General features: G+C 40.1%; 1 protein-coding gene across 4 annotated transcripts in view; it reads left to right on the forward strand.

Moving 5' to 3' along the window:
- Nucleotides 1-22,500, forward strand: part of LOC115219250 (phospholysine phosphohistidine inorganic pyrophosphate phosphatase) — a 42,848-nt gene that overhangs the window by 10,258 nt on the left and 10,090 nt on the right. For 3 of the 4 annotated variants that reach the window (XM_036508698.1, XM_036508699.1, XM_036508697.1), the window contains exons 2-5: nt 13,972-14,159; nt 17,054-17,207; nt 19,778-19,841; nt 22,184-22,276. In XM_036508698.1, coding sequence (XP_036364591.1) covers nt 13,972-14,159; nt 17,054-17,207; nt 19,778-19,841; nt 22,184-22,276 — 499 coding nt within the window. Of the gene's footprint in view, nt 1-1,774; nt 1,935-13,971; nt 14,160-17,053; nt 17,208-19,777; nt 19,842-22,183; nt 22,277-22,500 lie in introns of those variants that run through there. The other variant, XM_029789399.2, reaches the window with a different exon arrangement.

A 22,500-nucleotide genomic window follows, 5' to 3' on the forward strand; every position in this document is an offset into this window, starting at 1 on the left:
AAAGCGCCGGTATTTTCACATTAGCACTTCCCTGGGGGTAGCCATGTAGTTTAAATCAACTTTTAATTATTTTTTAAGTGCCTTCAGAAATTAATCCATGTTATATATTCTCTGCTTTTGCTCATACCAAGTTGTGACAATTATAGTTTTTACAATGCCCATTCACTGCAAACTGCAGATATTTGCACGTTAGCATTTCCTTGGGGTAGCCATGCAATTTAAATCAACTTTTAATTATTTTTTAAATGCTTTATGACAATGTTTAGCCACAATGCCCTAAGGTTCAGACGTCTCAACCCTTCCCAAGGCCATTATTACAATTTTCCGAACCCACTTAGCAAACAATACTACAACAAACATCATTCAGGCATTCGACTTAACCTTGCTCTAACTCGCCAAAAGTTGTCGGATTGGACCTTCGAACGTCATGCTTTTCACATTGACAGTTCTACGTCGATTGTTCCAGAGTTGACCATCCAGACAGCTTATTCATCTAAGCTCCTGAAGGGAAAACCAAAAAATGTCATCTACAAAGCAGCGCTACAGTAGTTACTCCTCTACTGCAATCTTCACATCTGCGCCAAACTGTAGCCATTAGCAATCAGACTTCCTACAAGCATTTCATTGATATTTTGCTGTGTGGATACTATCCACATTTACCTGGTGTGTTTCTCCTTTTAAATGCTCTATTTCTGAAATTTATTGTTTCCAGTGTATATAGGTCCTAACTCTGTCGTGTCTATGACTATATTCCTTCTTAGCCAGGACTGGAAAGCCAGAGACAATGTGATTTATTGTTCCTTGTCCATCTCATCATATTCTGCAGTTGCCTATTATTATTATTATTATTATTATTATTATTGTTGTTGTTGTTGTTATTATTAAGGGAGCGAACTGAGAGAATCGCTAGCGCGCTGGACGAAGTGCTTAGCGGTATTTCACTCGTCATTTCGTTCTTAGTCGAGGTCGATTTTGCCTTTCATCCTTTTGGGGTGGATAAATTAATTATCAGTCAAGTCCTGGGGACGAAGTAATCGACGCATCCCCCTCCCCTCAAATTCTAGGCCCTGTGCTTATAGTAGAGAGGGTTATCACTATATAAATATTTTTAAAAAAACGTGTAATTAAAGGGACGTAACTTGTTAAGATTAAGGGAGGCAATTCCCAACGTGGTTATTGGCTTCGGTGTCTTTAATGAAGACATTTGTTTGTAAATATCCTGACTAATGGAACATGTAAATCGTACATTCGGGCCCAGTTTGTATTATGAGGTTTTCGCTAAATTGAAGGGGACAGTTTACTCCAAAATGCAGAGATTTATGACATGTTGCAGTATTTCCTTGTGAAATCTGTTCTGTCTTTCGTGGTTACCCGTAATGAAACCGAGCAAGGTGCGACGAGTCTCTCTCCTTCCTTCTTAAAACTTGGTTGTTATCTTATATCTCTCTCTAATGTTGTGCTTCATAGAATAAAGAAGAATAATACTCGGAAACGAGAGAAGTTATGTTGTAATATATAACTGTGCATCGTCAAAAACCTTGAAACTTTCCGCAGCAAATATAAACTTCAACTGGGTCCAACTGCCAGCTTAATTCATATGAAACACAACGAATAACTCCATGAATTTAGTTGGGGATTTAGAAACAGAGCTCTGATAATTTGGTTACTAATTTCAAAATACTCTCCTTTCTCTATTCAGTAAATATAGGTTGTTGTCAGTGTTATTGTTGTGAACAAATAAAAATAAAACTCGTTCCTAACAACGGAAGCGATGTTGTTAATTTCACTTTCACTACGACAATGGCTGTAACTTGTCGGGCTGTCGGTTACTGGACCAACGTGAAAGGCTTGCTTTTAGATATAACAGGAGTTCTTTATGAAAGTACAAACACCGGGGGCTGTGCTATTGAAGGTTCTGTTGAGGCTATACAAAGGTATTTCTCGTTATTCACAAGGATTATTTATTATTTGCATGGGTGACGATGTAGTAAAGACATCGATATGATGGGGGAAATCTCTGTTGTCCAATTTTTTTCTGTCTGTGCTAAAAAGAACAAAAAAGTCTAAATTCCTCTTTTGTCCTAATTTGCGATGTATAAGTTCATGATTTCAGTCTTCTACACCACATTTGCTTGCATTGGATGTACTTGTGTGTCAATTAAAACATTGTTTTCATCATCACCATCATCATCATCTTCCTCATTATTATTATCATAATATTTTAATTAAGGCAATAATAATAATAATTAATTCTTTTATTGGCCACAAGGGCTTGTAATAATAATAATAATGCACATTCCTTCGCTATAACTCGACAAAATCAAAACATTTCACTTCGGGTATTTCCGTGGGTTGTGGAGTAGAGATATAACGAAATTATGCCAGCAATGTCTCGTTTTAAATTTGAAGAAAAAAAGCCTTGCACATTTGTTCTTACCCGTTTCATGTGTGTATGTAAAATCCGCAAATTTCCAAGCAGAAAACAGAATCGAACTGTCATTTGCTGCTACGGAAATACCCGAAGTGAAATGTTTTGATTTTGTCGAGTTATATCGAAAGAATGCCTAATAATAATAATAATAATAAGGATAATAATAATGGATCTTTTCGGTTTGATAATAATAATAATAACAATAATTCGTTCGTTTATTGGCCACAAGGGCTAACAAAAATCAAAACATAAAGGGACAAAACACAGGGCAAAAGTTACAAAGGGTTTTGTCCGTTTGAAAAAGTCTGTGTACAAAAGCAGGATAACAACGAAATATAAGTAACAATTAAGACTCCCAATAGGGGGAGGCGCTTCGAAAGGTTACTCGTGGAAAAACCCATAAAAGTCACGGGAGCCTGGTCAAAATGTGGGTAGAAAGCCCCTTTCTCCTTTTATATTTCCTTTTAATTTTCACAGGTGTATCCTCAGAATTGGTCCGTTCATACTGACCATTCTTGCGACATTCACCCACCTTTCAATAAACTTGCTATCGGACATCACTTCCCTCTCTACTCTCATCTTCCTTTTCAAGTGAAACTTGAAAAAGTTGATGAGACCTTGGCCAAAGAGGAAAGTGTCTGACCTTAGCCCTTTCAAACGGGTCCACCATATCACCTCTTTCGCTACAGCCACTAAGCAAAGGAAAACTGCCTTGCCCCCTGGTTAAAGGAGGTCGGCAGGGCAATCCTCACTATGGATTCAGCTGATAGCCGGATCCATTCTATAAGCGACAGTAGCTGTTCGACATAAACCCATAGTTCAGCAATACTTGGGCACTGGACAAGTGCGTGCAGAACGGTTTCGTCGTCCTGGGCGCACCTCGGGCAGGCCCGTCTGACGGCACCTCCGTGCCGGTAGAGTTTATCCCGTACAGGCAGAGCCCCTCGGTAGCACTGCCAGGCGAGGGACCTTTGGAAATTATCCATTGGCCCCGGCCCGAAAGTTCTCCCGAACAGACTGTTTAGCTCGTTATCATCAACACCTAGAGTTACCCCGAGAACATCGTCGCACTTTTCTTCCACTAACCCTCTATAGAACGCTAGAGTGGAACCACTACTGATCGCATTGCCCACCTGGTGGAGGGCGGAGAGAGCTTGACGGCACTCAAGATGCCAAGCGCCCTTTCTCAGTCTGCGTTTGATCCAAGACTGCAACTCTGTCAAAGAGACGAGATGCGGAAAGTCGTGTCTGACAAAAGATGACCACACCTGTTCACTGTCTAGGAAACACTTAGTTAGGGTTAGGGTTAGGATTAGAGATGCCATAGCCTGAGTGCATATCTGCGCATCAGTAACCACGGCATGCCAAGGCCTCCATTCAGCGGTCATTGACAGCAGATGGATTGTTTGACCAGTGGTACCTGACTCTTCCACAAGAAGTCGAAGAGCAAGCGCACCAGCTTGGCCAACCAGCGGTAATAGATGACAGATGCAATGTACGTATTTGCCACCTCCGCTCGACCTTTCAGGGACAGCTTCCTCTTGGCCCATTTCTGGGTGAGATTGGCCACCCTGTTTGTCACCTCTTCCCAGTTTTTATCCACCTGGAAGTCTGGACTGAACCAGACCCCGAGCAGTTTAATGGGTCCGTCTGTCCAGCATCCTACGACACTGTTGGACGGCATGGACTTGCCTCTCCAGGTGCCCAGTTGCAAGCCCACCGACTTTTCCGCAATAATCTTTGCATCTGTGACCGCTTTGTACTCATTTAGTGTCTCGCCAATCAGGTCAATGTGCCTGTGGCTTGACACCATCACAGTGACGTCGTCGGCGTAGGCAGACACACTGTTTCCACCTCCTAGATCGCGTGGGGTACCCCTCAAAGCCTCCAACTTGTGCAGTAATGGCTCAAGAGTCAATACGTACAAGAGGGAGGAGAGAGGGCATCCTTGGCGAACCGAACACGAGATGTTAAACGGCTCCGAAAGGTGACCGTTCACTCGTATCACCGAGCAGATGTTGCTGTACAAAGCAGCTATCCACCCGCGGAAGACTGGACTGAAACCGGCTGCCTTGAGAACAGCTGCCAGGTATCGATGGTCGACCCTATCGAAGGCTTTACTCTGATCTAAATTGATCAAAGCCCCACCTGCGCCAGTATCATTAACCACCCTCTCTATGATGTAGTGCATGAGATGGAGATTATCGTGTATCAACCTGATCGGCATGGTGCATGTCTGCACCTTGTCAATCAGCTTGTCCACGACAAGCTCCAATCTCTTGGCTAGCACCTTGGCCAAAATCTTCAACTCTGCATTGAGCAGAGAGATGGGCCTAAAGTTCCCTATGACGTCCCCCTTGTTTGGGTCCTTTCTCAGCAAAGCCACCACCCCTCGACAAACAAAAGCAAGAATTCTCATTTTGTTGCCAGTTGCAGTAGACGTTTGCCAAGAGGCCTGCAAACAAGTCTGGCATTGAAGTGTAAAGCTCGTAGGGCAGACCATCCAAACCTGGCGATCTGCCTCTTGTGCAGCTCTTCATTGCTTCCTCCACTTCCCAGGCAGATATCGGTCTTTCACAGCACTCCGCCTCACTGTCCGAGAGTTGCGGTATGCCGTCCAGGTACACACCGAAGTCTGTCCTGTTGTCTGTTTCAAACAGTTGAGTAAAGTGCCACTGAAACACCGCACACATCTGCTTCAGTTCGGAAACTTCGTGCCCGTTCTGGTCCACCAAAGACCGAATGGTCGCTTTGTTGCCACACTTCGCCTCCACTACACGGGCCCATCAAGCAGCCTTAGTACCCTCCCCACTTAGCGAACGTGCCTTAGCTCTGACAACACAGCCTTCGTGTTTAGTGTCAAAGTGTTGGTCGAGGGCCAACCTAGCCACCAACACGTCAGTTGCAATGCCTGTCTCAAGAGCCTCGTCTAGTTTTCTAACTAAATCCCGCTCTGTTTTCCTACATTCTACAGCTAGAGCCTTACTAAACCTATCAACTCTGCTCTAATTGCTCTCTTGAGAGCAAACCACCAGTTGTTCTTGATGATTGCGCCCGTTTAACTAATAAACTAATCCGGTCTCTGTAGGCTTTGCATGCCGTTAACGACTCATTCAGCTTCCAGTAGCCGGGTCCCTGTCTATGTAGCCTATCTAAGTCGACTGTACAGATCACGAATTTGTGGTCCGTGTAGTCGACTAGGTGGAATTGTACGATCTAGACGACCCGATGCTATTAGTCCAAGTCCACATTGGCACATTCAGGTTGTCTAGTCGAAACCTGTCGGACAGCTGAAAGCACCTGAGCAGGTTGGCGAGGCTCTTGCACGCCCCTCTCCTATTAGATGCTCCCGTGCCCACTCGATCGAAATTTTCGTCTAAGACAGAGTTCCAATCCCCAACTAGCACTAGAGTGTGTGATGTTCCCAAGAAAACTTCCAGACGCTTGAAATAATCAGACTGCCCTGCTCCTGTCGGAGTGTAGGCAGCCAGCAGTCTGAAAGCACCACCGTCACTACCGTCTATGTCGAGGACCACCAACTTACCTTCCGGATCCAGGAAGACTGTCCTTATTTTCAAATCCAGGCCCTTCTGAAACAAAACTGCAGTACCACCACCGGCCGACACAGCGATAGAAAAATCTCGTATCCGCCGAAAAGGGCCGCAAGTTCCTGCAGGTCTGAGAGCCTGGCTTCACTAATGGCTGCTACATCCACTCTATGAGACCTCAGGTCGTTTAACAGGTGACCCGAGGCCTCTTACATTTATGCTACTGATTCTGAGTTTTGCCATGTCTTAAAGGTTAAGGAGAAAAAGGTGGGGTGGCTCCCTTGTGCTTTTGCACAGGTGTTTCCACCAGGTTTTTGTAGAGATTTTTGGAGAAATTTCTCCCTAGCGACCCAACATTGTTTGGGAATTTCTCCTTGATTTTATTATAATTGTCTTGTGTGATTTTAAATGTAAGTATGTGTGCTGGTGGTGTGTTGTGTGTCGGTATAATAAAATCTGACATTTTTGTGTCTGTGATGTTTTTCAGGTATGTTACTAACTGTTACTAACTGTCTGTGTGTGTTGGTGTGTGTAGCAGTACTGGTGGAGGTGTTGTTAATTGTTGTTGTTGTTGTGAGTGCATGTTTTTGCTGTTGATGTTGGGAAGCTCTAATTGTTTGCACCTCCCCAGTGTGACATGTGTTTCTTTTTGTTTCTTTCTTCTTTTCTTTTTCGGTGGCACTGTGTGCCACTCCCCTTTCTCGCTATCAGTGCTTGCACAATCTGAGCTGATTTGGTCTGGAAAGGGGACATTTGTTGGGTCTGTTTCCACAGTTTGTCAAAATGGTGTTACATCTGTTGGAAACGGTGCTGTTATAGTTGTTGGTGTTGGTGACGGTGCCGGTGTTTCTTTTTGGGTGGTCTTTCTTGGTGTTGATGATGGTTTTGTGGTGGTTGGAGGTGGTGTTGCTCTTCATGGTGGTGGTGATGGTGTTGGTGGTGCAGAAACTCTTGGTGTCGAAACTTGTTGTTGTTGTTGTTGTTGCTGCTGCTGTTGTTGCTTCTTTTTCTCTGATAATAATAATAGTAGTAGTAGTAGTAGTAATAATAGTAATAATAATAATAATAATCACAAAAATCAAAAGTTAGTTGTATTATTATTATCATCATTTTTATATTTTACTTCTCAGAGCCCTGTTTTACTTGCTCTGGTCGATTCCTTGAGAGCTGGCAGCAACCTGTTGTCAAAAGTCTCTCAGAGTTTCTTTCCACAAATTAAAAGACTTGGCACTTGGAGGTTAACTTATTGTGGAAGACACTCAACACCCAAGGATCAATCTCAAAATCCTAGCAGTCCCCAACAGAGCAGTTTTTTGGGGCCTGCTCTGTCCTCATGTCAGTTCCAATTTCTCCAACATATTTCTCAGTGCTGTGAGTGCCCCTACAATTACTGGTATAACAGTTACTCTCCTCATTGCCCACATTCTTGCAATTTCGTCTTTTAGTCGTCTGTATTTCTTCATTTTCTCCAGCTCTTTGTCACCAACATGTGCATCCATTACAACAACATCTGGGCCCTGAGCATCAACTAGAGAGTCACATTGGATTGTAAAATCCTATAAGATCTTATATTCATATTCTCAGTGATACCTTCTACTTTATGTTCATACCATTTCCATGTCTAGGCTGTACTTCTCACACAACCTCCACAGAACATGCTCAGCCACTTTATTGCACCTCCTTTTGTAGAGCTTTTGACCCAGTTTGCTTCACTCCTTGACAACATGTGAGGTTGTTTCGTTTTTGCTGTCACACATTCTACAAAGGAGCAACTTACTGCTGTTTGGAACTTGATATAATTGGTTCTCAGAATTTGTTCCTGGATGTGGCATATCAATATCGCAGTGCATCCTCTCTGATCACTTTTTCTTAGCCACCTCCAGGTGTTGCTCTTGTCTTTCCCTTCAATTTCTCTGAGGTATTAACCATACATTGTTTTCATTTCCCAGTTATTCTTTGTTTTCCATCTTGTTTCATCTTTTGGGTGTCATATTTTCAGCAGGTATCATGTTGCTATTTCTAACAACAACAAACAAGGATTCATTTTGCTGTTTGACGTACCATCCCAGACTGTTCTTCTTGTTGGAAATGGATCTTATATCGTATAGGGCCTCTTCCCCCCTTGTTCCTAGGCACATACAATCTATTAACATCACTTTTTGGTTGCAGTTTCAGATCTACTTGGTTTGAACGGCAGTTTTTTCTAGCGGTGTCATATGAAATTGTCACCCATAATTATGACCCTAGTATCGATCTATTGCATTTCAATCTGTTTTAGGGTTAGGGGTGGGGGAAGGGTATTTTGTTTTTCTTCACAAATGTAAATAAACCCAATCTGTTTCTTAAACGAGGGACATATTCATACGGCACAGAATGCTTTTTACCTCAATACACGTCAGTGATTGGTTGAAATTGCAGAAATTGAAGAAAAAAAAACAACAAATATCTTACAAACTATAGAATTTTCTCAATAAAGCCAAGAGAAAAAGATGTCTTATAAACACATTCTACCAGTATACGAAGTTTAAAATTTTTTAGTTACCTAGAAATTATGTTAAAAACTGCCGTTCAAACCGAAAAGATCCGCAGTTTCTTGTTCATTGTCACCATTTCCTCAAGCTTATTCTTTATTCACCTATTAACATCTGCGCCATATTGCATTAAGGAGACAGCCCATATCGAGTTGCCTTGATCATGTTCTTTCCATTGAGTCTACTTCCCATAATTAATTATTATTGTTGTTACAACAATTGTGTTGTTTTGAAATTTGATCCACTCCACTCGATTTCCATGATTAAAACCGGTTTTAAACCTCAGGAATTTAGTACTGCGCAAAATAAATAAACAAAGATAAAAACATCCTCTTTCACTTTTGTGTACTGAACTAGCTTTTGAATTTTTGCGATTTAAAAATAAAATTATATTTTGAACACAAGAAATTACAATACAGAAACAACAAAAAGGAGTCAAAATTCACTTCTTTATCCCCACCACCACCACCACCACCACCACTACTACCACCACACACAGACCTTAATTCCAGTAACCTTTTTAATAGTCTTTGGACTTTTGTGTTTTGAACTCCAGATATCAAGAATTTGCAAAATGGTTAAAAAAGAAAAATAGGTCCAGGAGAAGAGTTAACATCATATAACTGGTCAGGTAGTTACCATTGGTTTCACGCCTACTATTGCACTTAGCAATATAAGTGATTCTTTTGGTGCAATAATAAATGTGAAACCATTGGTAACTACCTGACCAGCCATAACCGACGATATACAACTTGACCACATAAAATGTATCTGCTCAAAATTTTCTTTTCGAGCGTGTCCTTCTTTTTAGACTTATGGACTACTCACCAATTATGTGTGTGCGTGTGTATATAATTCAATATGTGTAATCATTAATCTATACACATTTATTTTTTCTATTTTTTCTTTCCTTCTTTCTCCATCGGTTTTCTCTTCTCATTCCTTTCTGAAGAAGAGTGTAAGCTCAAAATATCAAAGACTTTTCCATTTTTCCTGAGCATCAAACTAATACACCTTTGTTGTTCCCTTGTCTGTTTCTGTCTTCTGTGTTTTTTTTTTTTTTAGTTTTATGTGCAATTTTAAACCATACATATATATATATATATATATATATATATATATATATGTAGAAGGTTGAAAAGGAACACACGAGTTGATATATATGGAAAAAAAAAAGTCAAGATAGAAAATGTTAAAATAATTTTATTACAAATCATTTCAGAACTAGGTTTCAGTCATTGAGACTTTTTCAACTGTAAGTATGGAAAACAATTAAATTTCAGAAAAATCAAAAGAAAAGTTTTTTAAAAGAATATTTGCATAGTGTTCAGATACAAGGGGCATTTTCCTTGTTTCCATCCGTTTCTTTCTCTCTCTCTCTTGTTTACTCTTGTGGGTTCGAGGTCCTTGTGAATTCTTGGTAGGGAAGAAGAAGAAGAAGAAGAAAAAGAAGAAGGAGGAGGGGGGGAGGAAGAATGCGGGAGTGCTATGACAGTAGTATGTTAAATGGTCAAGTGCCCTGAAAGTGACCCTTTGTGGATGGTAGTAGTGATTGAATTCCTGAAACATCTCTTTTGAATGTTTTGTTTACAAAATTTGCATAGGTGTTGTTCTAGACAGCAACAGTGGTAAAGTTAGGAAGGAGGTGGCAAAGAGGAAGAAGAAAGAGAAGGGAAAATAAGAAGGAATGTAAGTAGTATGATAGTAGTAGGGCGTTAAATGGTCAAGTGACCTAAAATTGGCTCCGTATGGATTATAGCAGTAATTGGGACTGTTTTTTAATGAATTCTTGGGAATCTCTTGAGTGTATCATTTTTAATATTTGCGTGTGTGTTTGTATTATTCTAAGGCTGTGGTGGATATGTCGTTTGTTGTAGACATGTTCAAAAGGGTCTGTATTTTGTAATAAAGAGAGTCCAATTTTTGCAGTGGACAGATGTGAAGTCGAGTAAAATGACTTGACTTAATTTTTATTTTTCCATATATTATTTTTGTAAACCAACATATAATTGAGAATGACTTAAATCAAAATGACTTAAGCCAAAGTATGCCTGTATATACATATATATATATATATATATATATATATATATATATATATATATATTATATATATATATATATATATATACTGGGTGCAATGAGTAAATTGTCATCGTTTCATACCTTTAATTTCGTGCATATGCATTGTTTGTTTTTGATTTTGTTGTCTACACAGTATAGTAGGATCAGTTGGGCACTGTCTGTGAGAAAAACAGTACCATGACGCAATTAACTGTGCCAAAAATTTGGAAACAACATGCTGTACTGCTTAGCATTTCAGAGTGTTTGAGTGTCAATCTGAGGAAATGTACTGAGAGTGATAAAAAATCAAACATCCAGTCAACATCATGGTGTTTGGAGTGATCACTAGTGATGGTGACATTATGCCTCCATTCATCTTCCCACATGGCCTCAGACTCAACATGGAGGCCTACATCAAGTGTGTGGAGAAGGTAGTGCTGCGCTGGATCAAGAGGACTCTGCACCATGCTGCCCTAGTAACAGCACTCTGCACCATACAACACAAGCAGGAGAACCCAATCATGACTGTCCAACAATTTCTGTGACCACATCACCCCTAACATCTGGCCACCTAACTCCCCAGACTGCAACCCTCTTGATTATTATGTGTGGGGCACAGATGAGTGTTAGACCAAAAAAAGTCCTTGTAACACCAAAGATGAACTGAAGGCAAGGATTATGGCATCATTCACCAACTTAAACAAGGAGACTGTCCAGAAGAGTTTCAGGAGATTCCAAAGATGTCTGGAGGCCGTGGTTGAAGTCAATGGCAGTTTTATGGAATATGTTTACTCTTTAGTATTTCAAGATATTTTTATGTAATTTTGGTAAACATATCTGTTAAAATGAGATGTCAGGGTTATTTTCATTTTTGCATAATTTAGTTGACAATATATTCACTGCATCCTGTACATACATGCATATATGTATGTATGTGTGTGTGTGTGTGTAAGTGTGTATATATGTGCGTGAGTGTGATTGTGTGTGTGTGTGTGTGTGTGTGTATGTACACAGCCTGATTTGTAAAGAATCCTTTTCACTGACCCAAATAAAATTCCATGCATTTTACTTCAATGACCAGTCAACTATGACGTACATTCACATGTCAATAACCATTATGAAAACTAGACTTTCAACTGACTCCACACACACACACACACAGAGGAAACCCCCAAAGACAGCACAGGCAAGGACAGAGCTCCTGTAATTGATGGATGTTGTTGTTTAACCCCGGGTCAATCCTGGTTGAGCAGGCCTATGATCAAATTTAGTCTACCCTTGACTATTTTACTCTTCTTTAAGCCATTCTATATTTTGTTACAACTCGTCATCCTACTTTTGTTTGATGTTCAGCCGATAGTGGAGACAAGGTGATTTGAGGCAGATTTGGTTGGTATTTCTAGTAATTCATGTGGCCACATATTGATTGTCTCATTAGTTTCAAACAGCGAGAGAGGCATGATCTTTAAACATAGTTTTGTGGGGTCAATTTCATGGGTTTAAACATGATTTTGTAGGGTCTGTTTAGCAATGGAGGTGGATATTCTGAAGGAACAGGATGGAATAAAAACTGGGAACTCTGTTGGGAACAAAGGGATTCCCTTTCTGAGCAAAGGGCAGGTTGTATGATGCTTGTATACAGAGCACGGTGCTTGTTTGTTCCTTCTCGAGCCATGCCTGGCTCATAAGGGCTGATTTCCCGGTTTCCTTGGTGTATAGGTTCCCCACCTGGACAGGACACCGGTCTGTCGCAGGTAAGCTGCAAGATGCAGGAGGAAAGAGTGAGAGAAAGTTGTGGCAAAAGAGTCAGCAGAAGTTTTGCCATTACCTTCTGCTGGAGCCGCGTGGAGCTTAGGTGTTTCACTCATAAATACACACACCGCCCGGTCTGTGATTCGAACCCGCAATCCCTCGACTGCGAGTCCGCTGCTCTAATCACTAGGCCATGTGCCTCCACCAGAGCATGGTGCTGCACGGTAATGAAACATAAGTCTTGGATACTAAGGAATTGGCTGGAAAGAATAGAGTTAAGCAGTCTCTGTCAAATATGTAATGTTAGTGTGAATAACTGAGAAGCGGGGTGGACTGGGTATAAGCAGTATTGGGTATTGTATGTAAGTGGTGTCAGTGTGATGACGAAGGGAGATGACAGTTGGGTAATGAAGTGCCAAATAATCTGAGTAGAAAGGGGAACCAGCTGAAGAGGAAGACATGATAAGTTTTGAGGGAAAGATGATGATGTCAGGCTGTTAAATATTTTTGAAGACAAATGGACAGGAAACTGATGATGGAGCAAACTAACTCAGCATGGAAGCATGGAGAAATGGACGCACACTGATGATGATGATGATGAAGAGGAGGAGGATAATGATGAAGAGGATGATGATGAGGAAGAGTATAACGATGAAGAGGAGAAGGATAATGATGAAGAGGAGGCGGAGGATGACGATGATGACAATGATGAGGATGATGATGATGAGGAGGAGGATGGTGATGATGATGATGAGGATGATAACAATGGTGGTGGTGATTGTAGAAGTGATGGTGGTGGTAGTGGTGCTGCTGCAGCTACAGTCATTTTTGAGGGACATTTAACTGCTATTTCAAGACACTCCTACATCATCTTGTTACTGCTGTATGAATAACCATTGAAATATTTCAGTTCTACTTCAATATTCTGTTCTATTGTAAATAACAAAATGAAACCTGAGCCCTTTTTTTTTATTCCCCAATGACAGACAACAGTAATTGGAAAACACAATTAGCATTCAGTGACATTTTCAAAAGTCTTCAGAATATTGCAGGTGGGGGGGAAGAGCCTGTCTTTACATGACCTACACCGTGGTTAAAGGAAGGTTTGTGTGCGTTCATGGATGTGCATGCGTGCGTCCATGCATGTGTGTTTGTGTGTGTGTGTGTGTGTGTGTAAACACACATATTACATTGATGATGTGTGTGTAAACAGACAGACTGACAAGCAGGCATATGTGTTTCGGACTATGCATGTGTGGTAGACTTCATCCATTGCCCAGATTAACACACCACCTGATCCTTGGCTGCCTTTAGTAAAGTACCCACTTTTACAGGTATTTAAACCTGGTCTCTTCTTTTCCTCCTGCCAGTCATGGAGGCCCTGAACAGGATCCCTGGGAATTTTCCTTCCCCCTCCGACTAAACCCCTATAACCAAAATATAAAGGAAGGATTCAATGTAAAGTTGTCTTGGATAGAATTTGAACCCAGAATGCAAAAACTTATAACTTCTACAAAACATTTTGTTCAATGTCTTACAGTTTATTATCCATTTGTGACGATAATATTAGTTCTGAAAGTGATTATATTTTTCTTATATGTAATATATATGTATATGAAACGTATTTTTAAAAATATATTTTAAGGTTAAAAAACAGCGGAATACCTGTAAGATTTTGCACCAATGAGAATGCTGTGACGAAAAAAGTCCTCACTGAAAAACTGAGGAAATTTGGTTTTGACATTGAATGTTCCCAGATATTTTCTCCGATTCCAGCTGTTTGCAGTGTTCTAGGAAGTCGTGGATTACGGCCACTGCTTCTTGTGAATCCAAGTAAGTTTTTCCCCTTCTTTTACAAAAATGTATGATTAACAAGTTTGCTTGCCACCCAAGTTGTTTCAGGTTTAGTTTGTTCAACTACAGCCCCAGGCTTTATGAATGAATTTGGTACATGGAAACTGAAAGAATCCTTATGTGTGTGTGTGTTTTATTTGTTTATATGCTTGAAGGCATTCATGACGATGGGAAGACGATTTAGTTTAGCAATTTTGGTCAATATAGAAAAGAATGGTGCAATCAAGACAGAATTAGAAGCGCATTGTGACCAGCAGTGTGTAACAACATCTGATGGTCTAGTCAGCACCTGATGGCCTGGTGGATATTCTGTGTGAATTTATATATCTATATTTTTAATGTCTGCCGCCACCCGTTTGCCCCACCACACATGCACACACTCCTCATATTCTCTCATCCTCTCACACAACCCAATGTCCGTATCTTCTCTTATGTTCACCTTCTTGTTCCTTGATTGTTTGCTCCAGTACCCCCATCACTTCCTTCCTCTCATCTTCTCCTTTACAGCAAGACACCAGTGCTTCTTTCTTTAGCATAGTTTAGTCTTTCAACACCCAACATACGGCCACCCACCTCCCAAATACTTCCTCTTAGTACTGCAAGCTTTTCCCCCTTTCATTTTTCTCTGTTCTTTTCTGTCTTGGAAGTTCCATGGCAACTTCACTAGTGCCAGTAGCACAAACAAAAAGCACCCAGTACACTTTGTAAAACAGTTGGTGTTAAGAAGGGCATCCAGCCATAGAAACCATGCCAGCGATGACATTGGTGCTTGATGCAGTCCTGCAGGTTGCTAGTTCCTTGTCAAACTGTCAAACCCTTGCTTGTAAGGAAAGCGGACATTAAATGATGACGATGATGATGATGATATGGGCAATGACTCTGATGCTGTTGATAACAGCGGACACAGTGGTAGAGGAGGAGAAGAGTGGCAGTGGTGTATTTAATTAACATTGATCTCTGAAATATTGACTGCAGTCTACAGGCTTCAGAAGACTTACCTCAACAAGGGAGAATGACTGGTATTGTTGCTAATATTTCTGTCATGTATCAAACAGGAATAGAGAAAAGTGCAAACAAAATATTTGAAAACTTGTTTCAAAATATTAAAATTACTTTCCCAGAAAAGATGGCAACATTAAAATGACTGAGGGCATCAAGCTGGTAGAGTCATTACCAAACTGGTAATCAACCTGGTAGAATCATTATCAAGCTGGTAATCAATCTGGTAGAATCCTTACCAAACTGGTAGAATCATTACCAAGCTGATAATAAACCTGGTAGAATCATTATGAAACTGGTAATCAACCTGGTAGAATCATTACCAAGCTGGTAATCAAGCTGGTAGAATCATTATCAAACTGGTATAATCATTACTAAGCTAGTAATCAACCTGGTAGAATCATTACCAAGTTGGTAATCAACCTGATAGAATCATTACCAAGCTGATAATCAATCTAGTAGAATCCTTACTAAACTGGTAGAATCATTACCAAGCTGGTAATCAAGCTGGTAGAGTCATTACGAAACTGTTAATCAACCTGGTAGAATCATTACCAAGCTGGTAGAATCATTACCAAGCTGGTAGAATCATTACCAAACTGGTAGAATCATTACCAACCTTGTAGTCAACCTGGTAGAATCATTACCAAGCTGGTAATTAACCTGGTAGAATCATTACCAAGCTGGTAATCAACCTGGTAGAATCATTACCAAACTGGTAATCAACCTGGTAGAATCATTACCAAGCTGGTAATCAACCTGATAGAATCATTACGAAGCTGATAATCAATCTAGTAGAATCTTTACTAAACTGGTAGAATCATTACCAAGCTGGTAGTATCATTACAAAACTGTTAATCAACCTGGTAGAATCATTATCAAGCTGGTAGAATCATTACCAAACTGGTAGAATCATTACCAAGCTTGTAGTCAACCTGGTAGAATCATTACCAAGCTGGTAATTAACATGGTAGAATCATTACCAAGCTGGTAATCAACCTGGTAGAATCATTACCAAACTGGTACTCAACCTGGTAGAATCATTACCAAACTGGTAATCAACCTGGTAGAATCATTACCAAGCTGGTAATCAACCTGATAGAATCATTACCAAGCTGGTAATCAACCTGGTAGAATCATTACCAATCTGGTAGAATCATTATCAACCTGGTAGAATCATTACCAAACTGGTAGAATCATTACCAAACTGGTAATCAACCTGGTCGCAGCATTTCTTCCAACTTTATGTTCTGAGTTCAAGTACTGCCAGGGTCGACTTTGTCTTTCATCTTTTCGGAGTTGAGCACTAGGGTTGATGTAATCGACTTATTCCTCCCCCAAAATTGATGACTTTGGGCCAGATTTTGAAACCAATATTAAACTGACTGATTAATCATTATTACTGATCAATCTTTATAACTCATGAAGCAGATATTAGAGAGCATTTGATTTATCGAATATTTTGATATCTTCTTTTTATATTTTGAAAGATTTAGTTGAAGGATGAGGGGACAGGGCTCATGGTCCCAAGTTGATGAGATTTGTCTGGTTATAATGCTCCTCCTTAATGTCAGCAAACCAGCGTAAGCAGTGAGTGATATTTGAGGTAACTCTGGTCTGCAGGGTTACAAGTGAAGTGGCTCAGTTAAAGACCTCCAAGATATGATGCATTATTAACTCAAATACCATGTTAAGCCTGCCACTCAAAGACCATACTGTGGCATTAAACCCGTTACCATTTTAGGTCTCCCACTCAAACTAAAGCTTCTCGAAGGACCACAGTGTGGTGTTAAACCAAGTGATGTGTTAGATGTACCACTTTAATTTGTGATACTAATCAGTTGTTCCATTTTGGCTTATTTCCTGTCTTTCAGAGGCTGCAGAAGACTTTCGTGACATTGATACAAGTAAACCTAACTGCGTTATCATTGGTGATATGGCTGAGCATTTTACATATGAGGTTATGAATGAAGCGTTTCAACTTCTCAAATCTTTATCACATCCAGTTTTATTAGCTTTGGGAAGCAGGTAAATATTGGTCTTTTTAAATCTTTTGATGTAGGACTGTGTATTTTTTGGGGTTTTTTTGCGGATGGGCAAGTTATGTATTCACCCAGATGAGGGGATCTTATCTTGTGGGTACTTGGTGACCCTGTTGGTGCTGGTGTTACATAAAAAGCACCTCTTACACACTGTAACATTTACAGAAACCATGTCGAAACAGACGTTGGAACTTGGCACATCCTTCTGGTTTGTCAGTTCATGTTCAACCACACAACCTATGCCAGCATGAAGAAAGTTGTGTAAAATGGTAGGGCTAGTGGTGGTAGTGGTGGCGGCGGGGATGATGATGATGATGATGATGATATATATCATTAGTTGCAGGAAAAACTCTTTAATTTGAAATGTGTAGGAGAAGCAATTGTTTAATTTCTGTTTTAAGAGGAAATTCAATTTATTCAAATTCCCCATTTTATATTTTTCAACTCTTGATTTGAAAAATATTTTCTTTTTAAAATTGAGTTTTTGTTGTTATCTCTGTGGTTTGTGTTGTGGTAAACAGGGATCCAACAGAAATTGGTAACGGTGGAAGGAATTGGAATATTGGGTGCTGGCATAGCTGCTATATGATTGAGGTGTTTACTTCCACACCTAGTGATTTGGGGTTCAGACCCACTGCATAGCACCTTCGGCAAGTATCTTCTACTATAGCCCTGGGACAACCAAAGCCTTATCAGTGGATTTGGTAGACGGAAACTGTAAGAAGCCCATTGTGTGTGTGTGTTTGTGTGTCCCAGTCTTGATACTGCATGATGCTTGTAAACTTGCATCGCCATGATATAAGCCATGTTGTTTGTTTTGAGTTTTCTGTGGAAACATGTCTGGCCATGGGGGAAAAATATGTTGCTTGGAAACAGGGTTGGTGATAGGAAGGACATCCAGCCAAGAAAAGCAATTGTGACAAATTCTTGTTTCTTTATTGCCCACAAGGGGCTAAACATAGAGGGGGACAAACAAGGACAGACAAAGAGATTAAGTCGATTACATCGACCCCAGTGCATAACTGGTACTTATTTAATCGACCCCGAAAGGATGAAAGGCAAAGTCGACCTCAGCGGAATTTGAACTCAGAACGTAGCGACAGACGAAATACCTATTTCTTTACTACCCACAAGGGGCTAAACATAGAGGGGGACAAACAAGGACAGACAAAGAGATTAAGTCGATTACATCGACCCCAGTGCGTAACTGGTACTTATTTAATCGACCCCGAAAGGATGAAAGGCAAAGTCGACCTCGGTGGAATTTGAACTCAGAACATAGCGACAAACGAAATACCGCTAAGCATTTCGCCTGGTGTGCTAACGTTTCTGCCAGCTCGCTGCCTTGTGACAAATTCTGTCTGACTCCTACAAGCATGGAAAAATGGATGTTAAAATGACCTGCTGGCAGCAACAGCAGCAATTGTTGTTTTTCATAAGGAAAAAAGATGTCAAACTGAAATGGAAGAATTAAGTGAAGAACTGTTTGTAAAAGAGGTGAAACTTGAAATTATTTCAACTTATCGAAAGGAAATAATAACAAGTGAGGAGATAAAGAAGATTAGATTAAGAGAGACAGATTTATACTTCCTGACTCATTCCAGTTGGAACCGGAATGTTAAACAACACATTTCACTTTTTGATGTGGCAGATGTACAGGTACAATAAACACTAGAAATATAGAGAAAATAGACTCCATTAAATGCCAGGGTGGGTACCTAGAATAAATTGATAATTTCCGTTACCTTGGTGACCAAGTCAGCAGTGTATGTGGATGCTCTGAGAGCATAGCTACTAGAATAAGAAGAATAGGCTGGGCAAAGTTCAGGGAGCTTCTGCCTCTGTCGGTAACAAAGAGCCTCTCTCCCTCAGAGTGAAAGGCAGATTGTATGATGCTTGTTTGTGTACAACAATGTTACACGGCAGCGAAGCAAGGGCTGTGGATATGCAAAGGCTTGAAAGGAATGAAGCTGGCATGCTTTACTGGATGTGCAATGTCAGTGTGCATGTACGCCGGAGTGTAAAAAAATGGGTAGAAGAGGCATCAGATGTGGTGTGCAAGAGAGAAGACTGCACTGGTATGGCCATGTGATGCGTATGGATGAGAATATCTGTGTAAAGAAGAGCTGATCTTTAACTGTGGAGGGAACCTATGGAAGAGGTAGACCCAGGAAGACATGGGACAGCATGATCTTCAAACGTTGGGTTTCACACAGGTAATTACAAGTGATTGCAACTTTTGGTAATTTGTTGTGCTTAAAAAGACTTGTCAAGCCGAGTAAAATCAAAGTTGTGGATGGTACCGTTGACATGTAACAGCTTCCGTGCTGGTGACAGATAAAAGCACTTGTGCCGGGGATATGTAAAAAGGCACCGACTACACTCTCAAAGTGGTTGGCATTTAGGAAGGGCATCCAGCCATAGAAACCAAGCCAAATTCAGAATGTAACCTGGCTTACCGGTTCCAGTTAAGCCATATAACCCATGCCAGCATGGAAAGCAAACGCTCAATGATGATGATGATGATGATTTATTTTTCTTTCTTACATTTTACAGCAAATTTTATCAGGAAAATGGCAAACTTGTCCTCGATTCAGGGGCTTATATGAAAGTACTTGAGGTAACTAATTATTATTATATTATTATTATTATTATTATTATTATTATTATTATTATTATATTATTATTATTATTATTATTATTATTATTATTATTATTATTATTATTATTATTATTATTATTATTATTATAGAAAATTATTGTAGAAAAGGTGTAGGTAGAAACTCCATAAGATGAACCCAGTGTAAGCAATAGACACATAAGAAATGCAGCAACATCAAAGAAAAATTAACCGAGAAGATAGCTTTCGTGTGTAGCAGATGCTCTGGGGCAATCAACACCACAGATACTCAGAAAACAGATTCCATCATACTCTAGGGGAAGAAACTAGAAGTAGCTGATAGTTTCTGCTACCTAGGTGACCAAGTTAGTAGTGGGGGTGGATGCTCAGAGAGTGTTACCACTAGAATAAGAATAGCCTGGGCAAAGTTTAGAAAGCTTCTTCCCCTACTGGCGACAAAGGGTCTCTCGCTCAGAGTGAAATGTAGATTGTACAACGTATGTGTGTGAACTGCCATGATTCATGGCAGTGAAACATGGGCTGTGACTGCGGAGGACATGCATAGGCTTGAAAGACATGAAGCTAGAATGATCCACTGGATGTGTAATGTCAGATGTGTAATGTCAGTGTGCACACACGACAGAGTGTAAGCGCCCTGAAAAAAATATTGGACATAAGAAGCAGTGGATGTGGCATGCAAGAGAGATGTTTGCGTTGGTATGGTCATGTACTACGGATGGATGAGGAGAGATGTGTGAAGAAGTGCCACTCCCAAACAGTTGAAGGATTCCGGGGTAGAGGTAGACCCAGGAAGATATGGGATGAGGTGGTCAAGCATAACCTTTGAATGTTGGGCCTCACAGAGGCAGTGATGAAAGACCGAGACCTCTGGAGATATGCTGTGACTGCTAAGACCCGGCAAATAAAGTGACTTCACGGCTGTATCCCACACCAGTTTTGCATAACCAGCCCACTCAAAAGTACCTTGGATTGTAGGGTGACCTGCTGTGCTTGAGGCGACCTATTGAGTCAAGTGCATCAACATCAAAATCAAAATCAAATGGAAATTGTAGATGTGATATCCGTGTCGGTGGTATGTGAAAAGCACCATCCAAATGTGGCTGATACCAGCGCCACCTGACTGGCTTCCATGCTGGTGGCACATAAAAAGCACCAACTGATCGTGGCCATTGACAGCCTCCTCTGGCCCCTGTGCTGGTGGCACACAAAAAGCACCCACTATACTCACGGAGTGGTTGGCGTTAGGAAGGGCACCCAGCTGTTGAATTATTATTATTATTATTTATTATTATTATTATTATTATTATTATTATTATTATTATTATTATTATTAAGAAGAAGAAGAAGAAGAAGAAGAAGAAGAAGAAGAAGAAGAAGAAGGCAGCAAGCTGGCAGAATGGTTAGCATGCTGGGTGAAATGCTTAGTGACATTTCATTTGTCTTCGTGTTCTGAGTTCGTATTCTGCCGTGGTTGATTTTGCCTTTCACCTTTTGTGGGCGATAAATTAAGTACCAGTGACACACTGGGGTTGATGTAATTGATTAGTCCCTTCCCCACAAATTTCAGGCCTTGTACCTTTAGTAGAAAGGGTTATTACCTCCACCTTAGCAAAGGCAGAGGTATTGGTTTCAGTTGTGTTTGTTTGTTTGTCCATAGACAAGACATCTCAAGAACCACTGGATGGATTCGGATGAAACTTTCAGGGATGTTTGGCCTCATCACTGGCATGAACTGATTAGATTTTGGGATTGATCTGGTACCATACAAGGATTCAGGATTATTTTTCCTGGTTTTTTACTTAATTTTTGAGAGCGGTCGGGATCATTTTTAGTATTCTCATTTGTGAGAGCAGTCAAGTTTATTTCATATATTCTCATTTTTAAAAATCATCTCCAGCTAATTGTTGAGAGGATATTGGGGTTACCTTGGCAAAGGTTTATGCTTTCTCAGTGCTCTTGTTATTATAATTATTTGTTATATTCTTCATTATCTTGAAAAAAATCAGAATGCCTTAGTGGCATTCTGAGTTCAAATTCTGCTACGGTCAACTTTGCCTTTCATCCTTTCAGGGTCAATAAATTAAGTACCACTGAAACACTGGGGTCGATGTAATTGATTAGTCCCCTCCCCAAGAAATTTCAGGCCTTGTGTCGATAGTGGAAAGGATTATTATTATTATTATTATTATTATTATTATTATTATTATTATTATTATTATTATTATTATTATTTGTTATATTCTTCATTGTCTTGAAAAAGATCCTTTTGTTTCTTTCAATTCTTTGTTGTTTAAATTTTGGTTTATTTTACTTGTCCCTAGAGTGCCTGTGATATTGAAGCTGAAGTGTTTGGTAAACCGTCACCTGAGTTTTTTAAAACTGCCCTCAAAGATATGAATTTAAAACCTGATGAGGCAAGTAAAAAAATTATTTGGTTTTTATTTTCTGCAATTAAATTTTATATTGTTATGTTTGTTTATAATTAAATGTTGAAATGGGTCAAAATGTTATTTCTTTGTTATTTATATTTTCTTCTTCTTGTGCTGAGTGTGGAAGAAGGTGGGACAGAGCCAATGACCTTTGAAGGCGCTGTAAGATTGGTTGAGTCTTAGGCCCTCTAAGACTGTTGTTAATGTTC

Source organism: Octopus sinensis, linkage group LG14 (assembly GCF_006345805.1).
Source record: "Octopus sinensis linkage group LG14, ASM634580v1, whole genome shotgun sequence".
NCBI lineage: Eukaryota > Metazoa > Mollusca > Cephalopoda > Octopoda > Octopodidae > Octopus > Octopus sinensis.